Genomic DNA, 17,989 nt, shown 5'->3' with positions numbered 1-17,989 from the left:
AATACATTTATTTTTTAGTTTTCATTTCGCTTATAGGATTTAGCATACGCTTAGCATACGGTGTGCAGCACCACCCTCCTTCCCACAATTAAATGCTCATGCAGCAGAGGTGCAACATGAACACACACACAACATGCAATATACCAATCGAAATATGTTTCGCTCCTCCACGTAGCATCTTCAGTAGGTGTTGAATCGACGGCTCGAGCCGCTAAGGTATATTGCGTATCGTATGTGTGTTTTTATTTTGTAAACTATTCCTACACACATACTCTACTCTTAACTTCTCAATTTTTACGCAAAATACTAGGCATTTTGGCAAACCAATCAGGTCTAATAACTACTCGAAATACCTTACGTGTAGTCCGAAAATTTGGACGAAATTCTAAACAACAGGGGAGCTCGATTATCTTACATAGCAAACTTTTAGGGGAACAGGTTACATAGTCGTAACTCGTATATACTCGTAGATCGTGCATGGCAGATCGATCCTCGATACAGGAGCTTGTAAAGGCTCAGGATGCTATATCCACGTAGGCTCGACGGAGATATACGAAGATTTAAATTGGGAATTTGGATGCGGTGTGCCATAAATAATTAAAATAGAAATTAAAATAGAATTTATCTTTCTGCTTTAATTAGATTTAGATTTCAGCCATGACCACACTGTAGGGCAAAGGCCTCCTTACCCACTCTTCTCTGTTTAAAACTTTTTGAAGCCAATCCTTGTCATAGATGTTGAGTTCGTCCTGCCATCTCCTTTTGGGCGGAGAGCGGCAGCGCTCTAATTAAATACTTTTTTTTTCATAAACGGTTGTTTGTTCGTAGCAAATGTTTAACGTATTTTTATTTTGCATGTACAAAATAAATTGTACATCCACTATCGATTTCAAAATTGACACAGAAAATTCCAAACAATTCTAATATTAAAAATCCAAGAAACATATCATTATGTAAATGATTTCACACAATTCAATATTTAAATTGAACGGTTCATTAGACCTAAGACGTATTAAATTACAGTTTATACCTCTAACAAAAGTATTATTTACAGTAAGCCACAAAAATCTACCGCATCCATCACCTTCTCGCATGAAGTACCATAAACATTTGCTTGCAACCCCCAACCGGTCAGCTCTTTAAATCTAGATCGGGAGTCCAACCCCGGAACCTTTTACGGGCTGACACAGCGCTCCCGTTGAAATTTTAAGCTACATCACTTTGTCTGTGGTATGTTTATTCGGTTGAATAATCCTGATGTTTTCCTGCTTTGATGCTTTCACTGGTTCTCTCTTTGACGTAGAAACGGATGGATTCATGTAATTTTTATCTGTTTGTGGATTCCGTAGTGGTTGATTAGGTAAATTCTTTTAATTGACTAGTCTAGGTGAAGGGTAGGTGCAATTCAATGCCAAAACCATGCTTACTATAAATAAGACTCATCATCATTACAATCATATCGTTCACTGCTTAAGATAGGCCTCCCCCAATGATTTAGGAGTCACCATTCAAGATAAGAATATAATCATAGTAAGAATAATAATAATGGCACGTACAAATTTTTCAGTAATAGGCACAACTTACAAAAGACGAAGGAAAATATCTAGGAAAACTATAATAATTTCTAATTACAAGTTTGAAATCGCCAACTTGCATTGAGCGACGGTGGTAATTAATGCTCAAACCTTTTCCATGCGAGAAAATGTCTTTGCAGCAGTGGCTACTTATAGACTGGTGCTAAAAAATAAATACTTCTAGTAAAATTATAATATTTATGCATAACCCACGAACCAGACCAAATGTAGAATTAAACTTCAATCAATCTTTATAGATCGTTAATTCTTTTTATTTTGTAGTGAAGGCTATCGTAATTATTATCAGTATGTTCCTCTTATGCCTCTATGAATAGAATATGACACAAAATTCTTGGCACATTATTTCAAACAATTTACATTACAAACGGTTATCAGTAGACTGGTGATGTATGGACATTATACAGGCTGTAGAAAACAGTTAGAAAATTATGCCTTAACTTTTAAGGTCAAATGTCTTATTTATTAGCACACATTTAAATTCAAATTTTGTAATCAAAAAGGGAATACTGAATTTGAAATTTCCAATACACCTGACATACATTAAGAATTTGGCAAATCGAATATATAAGTAGATTAGGTCAATAGTCCAACTGACCAATGTAAATGTTTTTATGTAACATTGAATTTTTCAAAATGTAAAACACCAACAAAAAAAAATATATATTCATTACTGGACTCACTACATAATAATTATTATATAGTAATTTTAAGCCCGTTGTTACAATTAAACATGTTTTAAAATCAGTTAGTCTTGTCACAATCCTCAAAAACAGCCTGTGTATCGTCATAACTTAGGCATAACCCGTTACATTTGAATTATAGCACCATTATTGTGCAAATTTCGTGCATTATGTGCGGTTATCGTGTTGCGAACAGGGACGGATTGTGTCTAGTTTATGAAGGTTAGTTTACACAAGCACGGAAATCCCTGAGAAGGTCATTTGTTTGTTTGTCCTGTTAATTTCATATGGAGCATTAATTACCTTAATGGCTTCTCTGTTTGCTAATTAAAATTTTAACTTTACTTTCTTATACCCTTGTTATATTTGAACCTTGTTTTGTTAATCGTTAAATTAAAATTTTAAGGTTTAATTATACCTGTCTACCCAAAAAACTGTTATGTTTCAAAGAAGTCGACGTCAACACACTTACCTCATAATTATATTAGCTACATCATGTTGGTTGTTGGTGATCAGCTAGGCTATTCTGTAATAACCAATTTGGAACATTCGAAATAAGCTCAATCGCGGTCCGTCATGTCATGTGGTTGTGAGAATAATTTCGACCAATGACGGACGAGAATCTACAGTTGAACTTAGGGTCCCACGCTTTCATTAGGGGCTTACCATAAGTCATACGCTTAGTAGATGAGTTGGTGATTGGAGTTTCAAAATTTAACTCTAATACAAAGTTCTGATTTTTGGTTTCTGTCAAATATGTAGCCTTTCAGTCGGCTCCCACCCCTGGTGGTACCCACAGAAAGAGAGTGGTGATAAAATGTATTATACCTACTTTCCCTTCATTACACGGCTCATTTTAACCATATAAAACATGATTTAAGTAAATTACATAAAATTTACATTAATTAAATTACGTTTTCTACATGAAGTATACTCATAAAACCCCAAAAACAAACGAAAGTTATACCTAATCCGGCCCTGTCGTCGCCGAACGTGTCATCCAGTGAAAATATGCTCCGTGTCACACAAAGTATTTTATTTTAACCGCTTAATCGGCTCTCATGTGAATTTTAAATGTGTCATATAAAAAGTCTGTTCCTTGCGCTGTTTCGAATATGACATACATTCTACATTTACATTAAATTGTATGTATTAAATAAATGTACGAGAATGTTTCGTTTAATGTCTCTGAATGTATAAATTTTGAGGAGATTCGACCTGTTATATTTTTTTTCATAAGGTTTTTTCATATTTTCTAATTTGGTAGTTTATTTAAATTCAGGGCTGCCTATACAGAAATAGATACACAATACATGTCATTGAAGTTATTCAATGAATAGTCAATTTGAACGAATTCAATAGGCCAGTAAAATTAAATTGGATAGCCAAAAAATAACAGTTTTTATAACTAAAACTGGTTATTTATCTATGAAGAACTTATTACGTTCAAAATATTGTAAATTTTTTTCGTACATCATATCAGTCATAAGACGTTAACTGCTGAACATAGGCCTCCCCCAATGACTTCTAGATAGGCCAGTTGGAAGTGACCAGCATCCAGCGGCTCCATTTTTTTAAGGGGGAAAATCATCCAATGACTTCTCCCGCCTTGGGTGAAGCGAGAGGGAGTGTCAGACTCTTTTTTTTTTTTTTTTGAAGGGGGAAAATCATCCAATGACTTTTCTCGCCTTAGGCGAGGCGAGAGGGAGTGTCAGACTCTTACTGACTAAAAACCACCCCGTTCCTACTCCTGCTTTTCGAACCGGAGCCCCGGTAAACCCTTTAGATAGTCCGCTGCTCCAGATATCCAGCGGCACCCTGCGAATTTGATCAATGCATCTGTCCACCGTGTGGGTGGTGGGCTTACTACGTTGCGCTTGCCTGTACGCGGTCTCCACTCGAGAACCTTTCTGCCCCAGCGGCCATCGGTTCTCCGCGCTATATCCGCCCTGCCCACTACCATTTTCCTACATCAATATTTGTTTACTTATGAGTAAGTTTAGAAGCAAATTTTAGAGGGAACAAAATCTGCTGATTCCAATTCTATTCTTAGTTGTTTTGATAGGATAGTTTAATTGTTTAGCTACGTTATTTGATTACGTTAACAATATTTATAGTATTGACCGGTATAACATTTATAAATAACTAAATAGAAATTACGAGAACTTTCTTGCAAGTTTACCAAATAGATATAGGTGTAGTTAATGTCATAGGGAACCGCTGGATGCAGGGGCCTTAGTACGAGTTTGCTTTATGTTTAACGAGATCGAAACGAGAACGCGTTTGGCGCTCTGATTGGTTGGTTCATTTAAGCCGGTCAATCAGAGAGCCGAATGCGCTATTATATTTGTATTTTATTTTATTTATTTGGCTCACCAAAAATTGATTACACAGATACAATACGCAGGTTACGTTTATTAAAACACTTAAATACATGTATTGTGTATCAATCTCCTATAGGTAAGCACAACAAGCGTTTTAATAGTGTCTTGTTGTATTCATTAATAGTGTTCAAAATTACTATTAATAATCGGAGATAAATTAAATATTAAGTTTTACTGGTTGACCATTATGAATAAAAAAACCTTGAAATAGACTTATGGTCAAATACTCAAACGTCAGTCAATTTTAAGACGCTGTCAAATATAGTTCTGCCCTACAAATTCTTTGTAAATGACAGAGATAGCACGAGATTTAAGTACAACTTAAATTTGAGTAGCAATTTAGTATTCAGGTGTTAGAGAATAGAAAACTGGTACTGACATAATTACCTATCGCTAAAATTGAGGTTTTTCGTCCTTACATAATTTGAATAAAATTAAATAAATATAAAATTTAAAGGAAGACTTTGGAATTTATTAAACATCAATTTAAATAATCAAATTACGTAAAATACGACAGTCATTGTGCTAACTTCGATATATCAAAACTGTATGCCTGTCATTCTAATATCAAATATTTTAAGAATAACACTGTCCCTCTTATTATGGTTAATGGGAGTTCACTATTATCTATCTATATTTCCACCGCTTACTAACCTAGATATATTTGCACATAATTGCAATTCTGCTAATATTGCTTGTACTTGTCCCACTTTAGTTAAAGCTGACCACATAAAATATCTAGGTGTTACGATTGACACGAATCTAAATTTCCGTAAACACATCGAGTTACTATGCAAAAGAGTGCGTAAATTAATGTACATTTTTAAGAACCTACGCCACATAGCCGACTATAAGTTAATTAAACAGGTTTATTTGGCTCTGTGTCAGTCTGTTCTCACCTATTGTATTACATCATGGGGTGGAACTGCAAAGTCTATCTTGCTTCCTCTGGAACGCGCTCAAAGAGCAATTCTAAAGGTTGCTACCTTCCGCCCTTTTAGGTTTCCCACACACCAACTATACACTGCATGTAAAATACTAACAGTGCGCCAACTATTTATATTGCAAACCATACTTTATCAGCACTCTCAGCTTCCTTTCGACCCAGTATCCCAAACCAGGAGGAGGAAAGATTTGGTTTGCTTTGAACCACAGACAAGACATGCATTTGCACATAGATTTTACGTATTTTTAGGACCATTTTTGTACAACAAGGTCAACAAGATACTAAATATATATAGTGTAAATTATTATAAACTAGCTTCTGCCAGCGACTCCGTCCGCGCGGATGTCTGTCTTCGCGTGGATGTTTTATTTCTCAATTTTGAGTAACTCTAACAATGACATCTTATAAATATCTATTGGACCCAAATACGGCTAGACCCATAATAATTAAGGAGATCCCTCTATTGAGCTGAGAATGAATGAATGAGAGTGTTATAAACGTAAGAGTAGACAAATATAATCAGAAAGCTCCGAACTACTAAGCTATCGGGAGTTATACGTGTTATTGTGAGTCAACCATAAAAGATAGACATTTATTGCTGTCGGAATATTTTTTAAACAATTTTAAGGAGAACATTTCCGTCATACATGATTTCTGTGTAGCTTTAACCATTAAGGCTGCACACGCGACGGAAGCTTAAAAAATGGAGCAAGTTCTCCTGTTTTCCCAACATTTCCCTTCACTGCTCCGCTCCTATTGATCGCAGCGTGATGAAAAGTATACTATAACCTGCCCAGGAGTATAAAGAACAATTGTACCAAGTTTCGTTAAAATCTGTCAAGTGGTTTTTGTTTCTATAAAGAACATACAGACAGACAGACAGACAGACAGACAGACAGACAGACAAAAATTTTTCTAATTGCATTTTTGGCGTCAGTATCGATCACTAATCACCCGCTGATAGTTATTTTGGAAATATATTTCATGTACAGAATTGACCTCTCTACAGATTTATTATAAGTATAGATGTAGTACATTGTTATCAGAGTATCTACTAAATCTTGATTACGCAGACACAGAAAAACTATTGGAAGTTTTAGTATGAATGTAAGATTAGTTTGTAAGTTGTTATTCTATTTCTGTACACATGCACCTAAATTGATAGTCTTGTAAGTGATGACCCGAAACACAGGTTTTTATAAACCTAGCTCGGGCAAGTCGCTAATTATACATAAGTCTAGGTTAAAAAGTAAATTTTCCTATAGTTCCTAAATATTGGTAAGTTACTTATTAAGTTATTCCTAGTGCACTAGCATAATTATTGATTAATACTTATTTGTGGCTGTTTCATGTAAATTATTTTGTGAAATAATGAAATAAAGGATTTATTTTATTTATATACATTCACACATCACACCCATATCGGGCGTCTGTTACACCGTAGTGAGCTGAATGTTAAAGAAAAAATGAATGGTATTATAGTATGACATTAGTACGTATTTAGCTTATTTAATTACATTATTAAGAGATGTATGTGTCTTTAAGTCATGATTAATGAGTGGTTTGTAGTTTTAAGAGTGGTTGTTGAGTGTGAGGTACTGATTTCGATGTTTTGGTTAGGCAAAAATGTTGGTCTTCAAAAACTTAAGTTGTTAAGTAGTTGTTTTGTCTGATGTTTGGTGATTTAAATGTTTGATTGTCATTCATTAGAATGGTGATGATCAGTATTACTGAATAGTGTATCTAGAGATCCACACAAATAGTTAGACTATTTGGACAAGAAATATGACTTTCTGGCTTAAGATCTCAGCTTCGATCCTCATTCATTAAACATAATTTAGAGAAAATGTGTATACTTTAAGTCTTTGACTGCCAATAGAAAACTGTTGAAGACAAATCCTCCGCTAATGTCGGTCACCGGCGACCACCACGGCGTTCAATGTGTTAAAAATTTATTGAAGCCCGAAATATGTCTTTATTATTTTTTTAATTCTTACTTTTTCGGGATATTAAAGAAACTAATATTAATATATGTTATTATTTCATTACGGTGTGATAGACACCTTAACATACAACGCCTGGGTGTGTCCAGTATATTTATTTAAATCTCTTCATTGCACTTTTTATCGCGTCTGGAGAAAATATTGTTTCATTAACAAGTTTTTATTAAACTGACTGTTAGGTTGTCTGTCTGTATGTATGTATAAATCATTATTTTTATTTACTAGAACAGGTATTAATAGAACAAGTACATAGTAATATAATTGTATTAAACATTTTTCATATTTATTATCTAATAGCTTCCGCCCGCGACTCCAACCGCGCGGATGTCTGTCTTTACGTGGATGTTTTATTTCTCCATTTTGAGTAACTCTGACAATGACATCTTATAAATATCTATTGAACCCAAATACGGCTAGACCCATAATAATTAAGAAGATAAAGATAAAGATAAATTTATTTGTATAAACATGTGTAGGTAACATTTAAATGCAAATGCAAATAGTACAGTTAAAATTGTAAGTCTCAACATGTTTTGCCATAATTGGCGTACAAAATAATAATAAAATTTACAAAACTATTATAAAAAACAACTAAACTTAAAATATTTCAAACAACTAACTTATAAATCCTCATTTAAAAAATCTTTAACACGGTAATAACATTGCTTAATTAATAAAGTTTTCAGTTCTTTTTTAAATAAATTATTGTTATTTATATTTCTCAACTTTTCCGGAATTTTATTATATATTATAGGTGCCATACAAAACACACTTTTACGGAGAAGTGCTGTTTTCGCAGAGTAAAATTGTAAATAACTCTTATATTTCTTACGTCTATTTCTAACAACATTAACTGCTAAAAGCGGAAACCAATGAGGGTTATTTCTAACGAATAAAGATTCAAGAAGAATATTCCTCTAAAAGAGAGATAAAAGAAGATTTCTCTATTGAGCTATTGCTGTTCAGCTCGCGTTCTGTAGTTTAAAACTGAAAAATTAAAATTTTATTTCTACTTACTTTCCCATCCCATTCCATTTTATGCCCAGGATAATAAGGTATAATTATACCAAGTTTAAGAGCCGTTACTTTTCACGTGATGTTTTCTGTTTTGTGATGGTATGGTTTTTTAATGGTTTTTTTTTTTGATGATGTTCAACGATTTTCTGATGGTAGTTAAAGGCTTAAAAGTTAGTTTAAAAAAAGTTAGTAGGTGGTGTTACTAGGTAGACATTTATCCTAAAAATAATAAAAAAAATTGTCTCTCTGTCCATCTGTATGTTCGCGCAAATACCACCGGCCGATTACAATGGGCACAATACTGGGTATATGATACAGTATGGTAGGTACCATGGTGTTACAAAATGACCTAAAGAATTTGTTGAAAAATCATAACCAAAATAGGAGCAAAATATTTGTATATACATAATTCTAATTCCTAGACTTGAATAATGAAAATAGTCATTAGGTACGAAAACGAATATAATGCCTTATTACGTATGAACCATTGTTATATCGATTTTTTTATATTCGGTTTTTTGTCTTCTCTTTTGGACCTTAATAGGAAGAGTTAAAGTCCACAAATTTATATATTTTGTCTGTTGTCAATTGAAAAACCAGTATTGTTTCGATGCCTTTCCTAGCTCGTTTATAGTGTTCAAATTGGCGTGTTAATTTTAAAACTAAAAAACTTGTCGTTACATATTTTAAATATTCCAATATATTTTAAACAAAAATATTGCAATTGTATAAAATATAGTAATACTCTGAAAAACAAGATACTCGATGGCAATGGAGACGGAAACATTGGATCCCGCACAAGCTCTCATGATGAAGGTATCTGACCGGTTCAAGCCGGTGCAGGACTTAACTGCTCGTGGTACGTCCAGCGTGCAGCAGTTTTACTCCGGAGCTACCGTATTCCTGACTGGAGGATCAGGATTTCTTGGGAAGCATCTGATTGAAAAACTTTTTAGGTAAGTCTCTTTTTCTTCATAATATCTCAGGGATTTTGATTAAATTTGCTAGGAAGTCTTTACTAGGAAGATATACAGACTAATTATTAAATGTTTGAGCGTAAATCACCGTTAAGCACTTATAAGTACATATTTTAAACTAGCTTCTCCGAGTGGCTTCACCGACGCTTGGCTTCCTTGGGTTAAAAAGTAACCTGTGTTACTCCAGGTCGCAATCTATCCTTGTTCCAAATTTCATACCGGTCCTTTTAGCCGCTTTGACAAACATACGCATATAAACTAACTATCATTCGAATTTATAATAGCGGTTTAAGCTAATTTCGACTATCAGCCCTACGATTACAGCGCAAAGTCCACTGCGGGTAACCTAACATTCGACAATGTTTCGGGTCTGGGTATCAGGGCACATAAAAAGTCCTAGTGAGAGGCAACCTTAAAAAAAATACATATAAAATAAATAGAATTGTTTCAGAGCTACCAAAATTTCCAAAATGTACATCTTATTAAGATGCAAGAAAGGAAAGTCTATAGAGCAGAGGCTGCAGGAAATGTTACAAGATTCTGTAAGTCAGTCATAAAAAAGTATCGAATTACTAAAACTGTCATACTGTCGTACTCAGAGACATTTAATGATTACTTAAACTATTCCTTAGTAACGATTTTGTTCCGAAAACAATTGCTATGGGCTGGGTTAAGTAACCATTAAATGACTCTGAGTACAGCGGTAAGTTGCTAAGGTGTATTAATTTGTATAATTTTTTTTTAGTTATACGACACATTACGAGAACTGCAGCCAGATTTCGTCAACAAAATAGTTGCTGTGTCAGGTGATACATCAGAACTAAAGCTTGGCTTGAGTGACAAAGACTGGAACACACTTGTTGATGAGGTTTGTTATAAACACTGGAGTCATACCACGGCCTCACGGAAAACCGACGTGAAACAACGCTTGCGTTGTGCTTCGTGAGATTACCGGAGGCCCAATTACCCCCTTCCCAATCTTCCCAATCCTCGATTCCCCAACAACCCTTAAATTCCTAACTCCCAAAAGGCCGGCAACGCATTTGTAATGCTTCTGGTGGCCATGGGCGGCGGCTATTGCTTACCATCAGGTGATCCGTTTGCTAGTTTACCAGCTTATATCATAAAAAAGTAACTAACGTGGGTAATAACTTGGTAAGGCTATAGGTTTCAATTATACTATGTAGCTAATAATGCTAAAATAAATAAAACTACACGGTTGGCACGAGGGTTAGGTAACTGGCTGCAGTGCAACGTGTCGCAGGTCTAATCCCATTAAGAAACAACTCTTTGCGTGATCCACAAATAATTGTTATTCCGGATCTGGGTATCTGTAAAATAATTTCTTTGTAATCGCACTCACGTCACAGGAGAAAATCCTAGTAAAGGACAAAGTTTTTAATATTATACAGGTGGACCTAATATTCCATTTGGCTGCTACGACAAGATTCGACGAAACTCTCAAGATGGCAACTTTCATCAATATTCGTGGCACGAGAGAGATGCTTGCTTTAGGGAAAGCATGTAAAAAACTAAGGTTTGTAGTAACACATACATACCTCAACTTGGTCATCATTACCCACAAAATATCCACTGCTAGTCTAAAGTCCTTTTCTTTAGTTTTGCTCACCGAACGACAATCTGCCAATTGCATTTAACGTCTTTGAATGTGCCATCAGTTACTAGGTTTTTGGACAGCAGTTACTAATAGAGATTTTTTTTTTGATAAATTGAAATTCCTTGTGCATAAAGTGCACAAAATCTTATTTTAGTTACATTACATATTAATTATTATGTTATCGGCTTATTCACGTAACTGTTTGATGAGGAACTCAACTCGTCTCAAGCCATGGTAGATTCGCATATTCATGAGCAAATGGTGAGCCTCTAGCTGAAACTAGTCGAGAACTAGCATGTCTCACGTACATTACATATTATAATTTTTTTTTTAATTACAACTTATTTTTTTATTAATTTGCAGGTCATTTGTTTACGTATCTACAGCTTTTTCACATGCACGCTATGATCGTGTAAACATGGAAGTATTAGAAAAATTTTATCCATCTCCAATAAGTCCTGAAACCATGATTGGCATAGCTGAAACATTAGATGAAGAGAAAATTAATGATATAACAACAAGGTGGGTAATGGTATTCAAGTAAGTTGAGTTTAAAATAAAACTGTTTTCACTAAAAATCACGGTTTCCTCACGTAAATTAATGGAGAAAAGCTCTACTAGTTTCGAGTCACAGAGGAACTCTTAATCATAAGCAGCGTGCGCAGACACGGCGAGGTCGATGCGTGAATTTTAGTTAATTTAGTACGTCTCACGATAGTTATTATAAAAATAAAACTGCTTTGTCATTTTAGGTGCACTCACAATACACCGGTAATTTATTTTTCTATTTTTCCAGTCTAACAAAAAAATGGCCTAACACGTATACGTTTACAAAAGCAATCACTGAAGAGTTAGTTAATACGATGGGGAAAGATCTTCCAATATGTGTGGTGAGGCCAGCAATAGGTGAGTATTTTAGTTACTTGTTCGAATATTTTTATGGTTTTATTCCCGAAGGAGTAGGCAGAGGTACACATTACGGCATGCCGCTATACAATTAACACCCACTTTTCACCATTTAGGTTATAAGTCCCATGTAATAGGGGGTGAGCCTATTACCATATACTGGACACAATTCCAGACTCCGTGGTATTACTGAGAAATTTTCGAAAAACCGATAAATGCCCAGTAATACTTTGCTCGACTCGACAATCGCACCCGAGACCTCTTGTCGGGCAGTCGCAGTTGGGACCATTTGACCAACGAGGCACTTTTAATGGGTTTCTATCATAAATTAAGTACATGAATTGATAAGGAATTATTAATTTTATTATAATGTTGTTAATTATTTATTTTACAGTAATATGCACTTTACAAGAACCAGCTCCGGGGTGGGTAGACAAGTCTTGTATCTATGGAGCCAGTGGAGTAAGTTTTCTAAAAAATACATCACTACATAGTATATAAAACAAAGTTGCTTTTTCTGTCCCTATTTCTCTTTGTATGCTTAAATCTTTAAAACTACGCAACGGATTTTGATGCGGTTTTTTAATAGATAGAGTGATTCAAGAGAAAGTTTTATATGTATAATACATCAAATACATGCACCCGTGCGAAGCTGGGGCGACTCGCTGCGCTGGTATAACGAGATAAACGTAAAAATAAAATAAGTTTTGATTTTCAGTGTCTTTTCGCAACTGGACTGGGGGTGATGCACGTTACGTTCGCTAAACGTGACAATTTAGTAGCACTCATTCCCGTGGACTATGTGAATAACGCCACCATAGTTGCTGCCTGGGAGACGGCTAAGACTAAAAGATTGGCGCCAGAGAACAACGAAATTAAGATTTATACACTCACATCGTCTAATCGAAATGTAATTTATTGGGGTAAGACATTTTCTGCAACGTCACGCCTTTTATCCCTGAAGGGGTAGGCAGAGGTGCTTATTACGACACGTAATGCCGCTATACAATGTACACCCACTTTTCACCATTTGTGTTATAAGTTTCATATAATAGGGGGTGAGCTTATTGCCATATACTGGACACAATTCCAGACTCCGTGCTAATACTGAGAAAATTTCGAAAAACCGAAAATAATCCAGCAATACTTTGCCCGACCCGGGAATCGAACCCGAGACTCCTTGTTCTGCAGTCGTAATTGAGACCACTCGACCAACGAGGCAGTAAGACATTTTCATTCCTAACTTAGTTAATCAGAAATCTGTAGCCTTAGTATGAGTTTACTTTACGTTTTAAGTAAACGAAACGAGAGCGCGTTCGGCACGCGGTTTCAATTTTAAGTATTAATTAAACACAATTATTTGGTACAAAAATAAGGATTGATTTAGTCTAAAGACAGTACGGTACTAAATAATTGTGCAGACTTAACATGAGTTCAAAAATCTAATCGTTTCTAGATGCTTTTGAGGCTATTATGTGTGGAGAAGTACGTAACAAGTATCCAACACCAAAGATGGTTGGATACGGCTCTATAAAGATCACCCATAATCGACTACTGTTTTGGATATACTCCTGGATAATGCATCTAATTCCTGCATATACTTTAGATGCATTTGCCGTGCTATGCGGTAAAGAAAGGAGGTAAGATTTGTTTATACTACGTTAGAGTAGATGAGCTTGTGGCTGTAAAAGTACATAATTTTTGAGTCAAGACAACAAACACATCGTTTATGCTGTCTTGAATTGGAAAGGATATAAAATAGGACATTGACATAGAAAGGACATAAAATAACATAGATATGACATCAAAATAGGACGCCCGTGTCGCTTTAGCTGGCTGGAGTAATACTTGAAATCGCAACGTAATTCGATAAACAATGTCATAAATATTCTTAGTTTTTAAACAACCCGGTCTCATAGACATTAAGTCACCAATAGCGGGTTAAAACTAATATTACAAACACATTACTTCATATTTCAGATACGGAAAATTAGCTCAGAAGCTGAAAAAACTGACACTGGCGTTGTCTTATTTTCTCACACATCAGTGGAAATTCGTTGACCTAAACACGGCAGCATTGCATGCCAGTCTTTCTGAAGATGACCAAAAGATTTTCAACTTTGACGTCACAGATATTAATTGGGAAGAATACATGTGCACATGGTGCATTGGCTTAAGAAAGTACCTTGTGAAGGATGAACTAAAAGGTACTTTATACGCACGCAAAAAACAAACTGTTTTTAAATACGCAACGTTTATTTTGTTTCCCATATATTTATACGGTTTGTTCAAAATCATGTATTTAGCAATGTATTATTTTGTATACTTTCTTGTATTTTTGTTTAACTTAATATATTAAACGTTAATTGAAATGTTTGAGTTGTTTTACTTAACACAATCACCTTATAGCAGCTACATGAAAAATATCTTTATCTATAGATTACTAAGTATTTGCGGTTAAAGTAGCATCGGAAATACATTGAATTTACTTTTAAAGTTACCATTGCCTGTCAAATATTGATGATTTCGTCAACGGCTTATTAGTAGATAGAAACAATTCGCAAATGCCTTTGATGGATGAATAACATTCTTTTTTTATAACGTTACCCTTTTTATCTCCGAAGGGGTAGGCAGAGGTGCACATTATCGCACATAATGCCAATGTACACCCACTTGGGTAATGTATGTTGTAAGTCCCATGTAATATGAGGATGAATCACACTTGTGTTATTGAGATGAGAGAAAGAGAGAAGTTCTTTCCAGACGTCTGCTGGATCAAAGAAGTTAGTCCAAATTAGGCGCAAGTCACTGTTAAAAAATACGGAAAGTTATATTGTTTAATTACAGTGTAATAAATACATTACAATATTGTATTACATAAAATACAGAATAATAGCTGAATTAATTATGAACCATTGTTAAAGCGATTTAGGCTATGGACTCACGACGCGGTTTTCTACCGTGCCCGCCGCGGTGGCGGGCCCGTAATCTTTGTTGACTACAAATATCTGTATAAAAATTAACCCACATTTACGACTGCCTCGTTGTTGAGTGGTCGTAAGTGTGACCCGGATAAGGGGTCTCGGGTTCGATTCCTGATTCTTTTTTTACATTTAATGGGTCGACGTTTGTTATCTCATCTGATGGTAAGTGACGATGCGGCCTACGATGGACCACGTCTGCCCATAAGCAACCTATTCACTCGAGCTTTGAAGACACCCAGGTTATACCCATCAGGAAACACAGACTCTGGCAAGGATTTCCACTTCTAGCAGTCGCATAAGGAAGCTTGAAATGAAGCGCTTCAAACGATCTCTTTCCACTATCGGTGGATGCACCTAGAACATTCTAGGACTTATTTTTTTTTTATTATTCCGTGTGTGTAGTCAGTATAACGCAACAGCCCGATTTTTTGTTGTGTCCATAGCAGTCTAGAATTATACTGATCATTTAACGACCGCCTCTACAACCCCGTCTTGCGATAATCAACTGCCAAGTTTGCGGGCGATAACCACGACCGTGGCCGCTGAGTAAAAACTGCAGTGTGCGTGAGTGTGCGTCGGGCGCGGGAATAACCGCTTCGTGTGTCCTTAGCCTTAGTCAAAGTCAAGCATTAATTAGTGATCTATTATTACCTAATGACGCGTGTAGCTGACTTTCCTAGTAAAATTAGACTTTTTTATACATGTTTACCATTACTAAAAAAAGTATTACTTCATTTGTTTTGGTAATTAGTAAGTAGCAAGTCTAGAAACATTTTTTTTTCTTTTTGTCATGATTTATTTTTAGTGTCGTAGGTACTTATATTATTTCTAGGTTCGCGAAGCATTTGCTACTTACTATTTTGCGTTGTCATTTTTCACTGCTAGTAAGTTATAGACCAAGTATGTTTTTTTATTTACATTTAAATATATTCACATAAAAATAAAAGGTTAAAGCATCCATCAGGTTTTTATTTTGTTAAAAGGTAGTGTATATATTTTTATACAACTCCAAGTATTATTTCGAAAATCCTGTAAATTATGATGTAACTTTTGTGAGACATGCTAAATTGATTATTATGTTATCGCCTTACTAACGTTTTGTTTTGACGAGGAACTCGACTAATTTCAAGCCATGGTAGAAGCTCATTTCATGAGCAGCATTCCGCGACACACAAAACAATACGTTAGTAAGCCGATAACATAATAATTAATATAAATTCTAATTAATATAATAAGGGACCCGGGTACGTCCTAAAACTGCGACCACCACCGAGCAATGGGCAGCAGCATGAAAATTTATCGGTGACCTAACTGCGATCCCCAAGCCGCCTGCCATATTATGGTTTTATGAGCGAAACAAAATTACACGGCCCCCAGTCCTTGGCAGCTCCGCTATTGATCTATGATCAGGTAACTGCGGAGAGGGGGTGCTAAGAATCCCCGGCGAGAAAGCGCTACCACCCCCGACGAACTTTTACCCTGGCAACGGACAACATCCGCATTCTGCGGACTGATGACGATTGTCGAGCTGGAGGAAGAATTGAGCAAAATGCACATCTTGGGAATCTGAAATCCGAAAGTCAGGTACGATAATCCTAGGTTCCGGCAACTTGCTCTTCTTCCGGGAAGGAGACCGTAAATCCCAGGGTGTTCGGATTTCTCGTCCGCAAGTCTCTCGTCAACAACGTTGTGAGGTCGAAGTGTGGCGAACAGGGTAGCGTACCTTATACTCAAATATCTAACCGGTATTCGCTGAAGGTCATACAGGTTTATGCGCCGACCTCGACACATTGTGACGACGAAGTAGAGGCTCTGTATGAGGAAATTTCAAAAGCCATACACCCTCCGAAACACACTTCACCGTTGTGATATTTCAATGCAAAGGTGGGTTCACGGAATAGCATGAGTTGAGAATAGGGCCATTTGGATATGGGCACGAAACCATCGGGGCCAGCGGCTGGTCGACTTTATGGAGAGGGAGAGACTCTATTTGATGAACTCCTTCCCAGAAGCGACCGGCCAAGAAGTGGACATGGATAAGCGATGGTCTACCAAAAATGCTCGACTAAGCATGGCGACCGAAAGACGTATATTCGGGGATGTCTCTTTTAGTCAGTAAGAGTCGATCACCGTGGCACTCACTGAACATCAATGTAAACTCGAGCGGTCACGGCGGGAGAAGTCACGCTCCGCCCTGGATGATTTTCAGTTCCCTCAAAAAAAAACCCAGTGTCTATATTTCATATGAAACCTAAAATAAATTCCGTAAAATAGCAGTTCATTACTCTCCCAATCATCGAAAAGCTTCCGATACAAAATTTTCTGGTACTGAGCTGCAGTCTAGAAAGTATGTTTAGGCACTCAGGAAAAAAAGCCTACACAGGAGTGCTGTGGAAATGTATAACGCCGCAAGAGTCCTGAAGTTTGATTGAGCGAAACATAGGGCTTCTAGAATTTTTTGTTCATGTTGAGACGAGACAACCGAGGATGGCAGGTCATTGACGTAGAATTAGATCCTGGATATCCACTTTTCGGACCAGTTATAGTCCCATGTAATAGTCGGTACAGCTGAGAATAAACTGTGTGGGATAGGATATGCTTCGGCACGAATTAGGTTGGTCCGAAAAACAACGGAGTGATAATTTGACTTAGTGGAATAATACTTTTAGTCCTCCAGAATACTAGCAATTTTCATACTGCCACGTAGAATGTAAAGTAATTCTTCACATTTTTATTATTGCAACTGTCTGCTAAATTTTTATTAAATGAAATAACTTCTATTATGTGTATTATAGGTATCACGGTACTGTTCGAACGAGGCTTAGCTCTTCCATTTTCGTAATTCCGAAAGAGGTTTCACTACAAGAGTACGCTGCGGC

At 36.0% G+C, this 17,989-nt stretch overlaps 1 protein-coding gene across 1 annotated transcript; it reads left to right on the top strand.

Annotated features, from left to right (window-relative positions):
* The first annotated feature begins 9,170 nt into the window (after positions 1-9,170).
* Positions 9,171-14,502, top strand: LOC118267895 (fatty acyl-CoA reductase 1-like). The gene is made up of 10 exons (XM_050694064.1): positions 9,171-9,581; positions 10,054-10,144; positions 10,348-10,470; positions 11,015-11,139; positions 11,584-11,742; positions 12,017-12,126; positions 12,521-12,588; positions 12,845-13,049; positions 13,583-13,766; positions 14,107-14,502. Exons 1-10 carry the CDS (start codon positions 9,391-9,393, stop codon positions 14,483-14,485), a joined length of 1,635 nt encoding a protein of 544 aa, XP_050550021.1. The 5' UTR covers positions 9,171-9,390; the 3' UTR covers positions 14,486-14,502.
* Positions 14,503-17,989: the final 3,487 nt, after the last annotated feature.

Source organism: Spodoptera frugiperda, chromosome 6 (assembly GCF_023101765.2).
Source record: "Spodoptera frugiperda isolate SF20-4 chromosome 6, AGI-APGP_CSIRO_Sfru_2.0, whole genome shotgun sequence".
Taxonomy (NCBI): Eukaryota; Metazoa; Arthropoda; class Insecta; order Lepidoptera; family Noctuidae; genus Spodoptera; species Spodoptera frugiperda.
Note: the sequence above shows the minus strand (reverse complement) of the source record. Positions and strands in the feature narration are given on the sequence as shown.

Excerpts from the sequence above, each read along its gene's own strand:
- LOC118267895 (XM_050694064.1), top strand. The coding sequence starts at position 9,391 with ATGGCAATGGAGACGGAAACATTGGATCCCGCACAAGCTCTCATGATG. Across the intron at positions 12,589-12,844 it reads GTATCTATGGAGCCAGTGGA|TGTCTTTTCGCAACTGGACT; the intron begins GTAAGTTTTCTA and ends TTTGATTTTCAG. Across the intron at positions 13,050-13,582 it reads TCGAAATGTAATTTATTGGG|ATGCTTTTGAGGCTATTATG; the intron begins GTAAGACATTTT and ends AATCGTTTCTAG.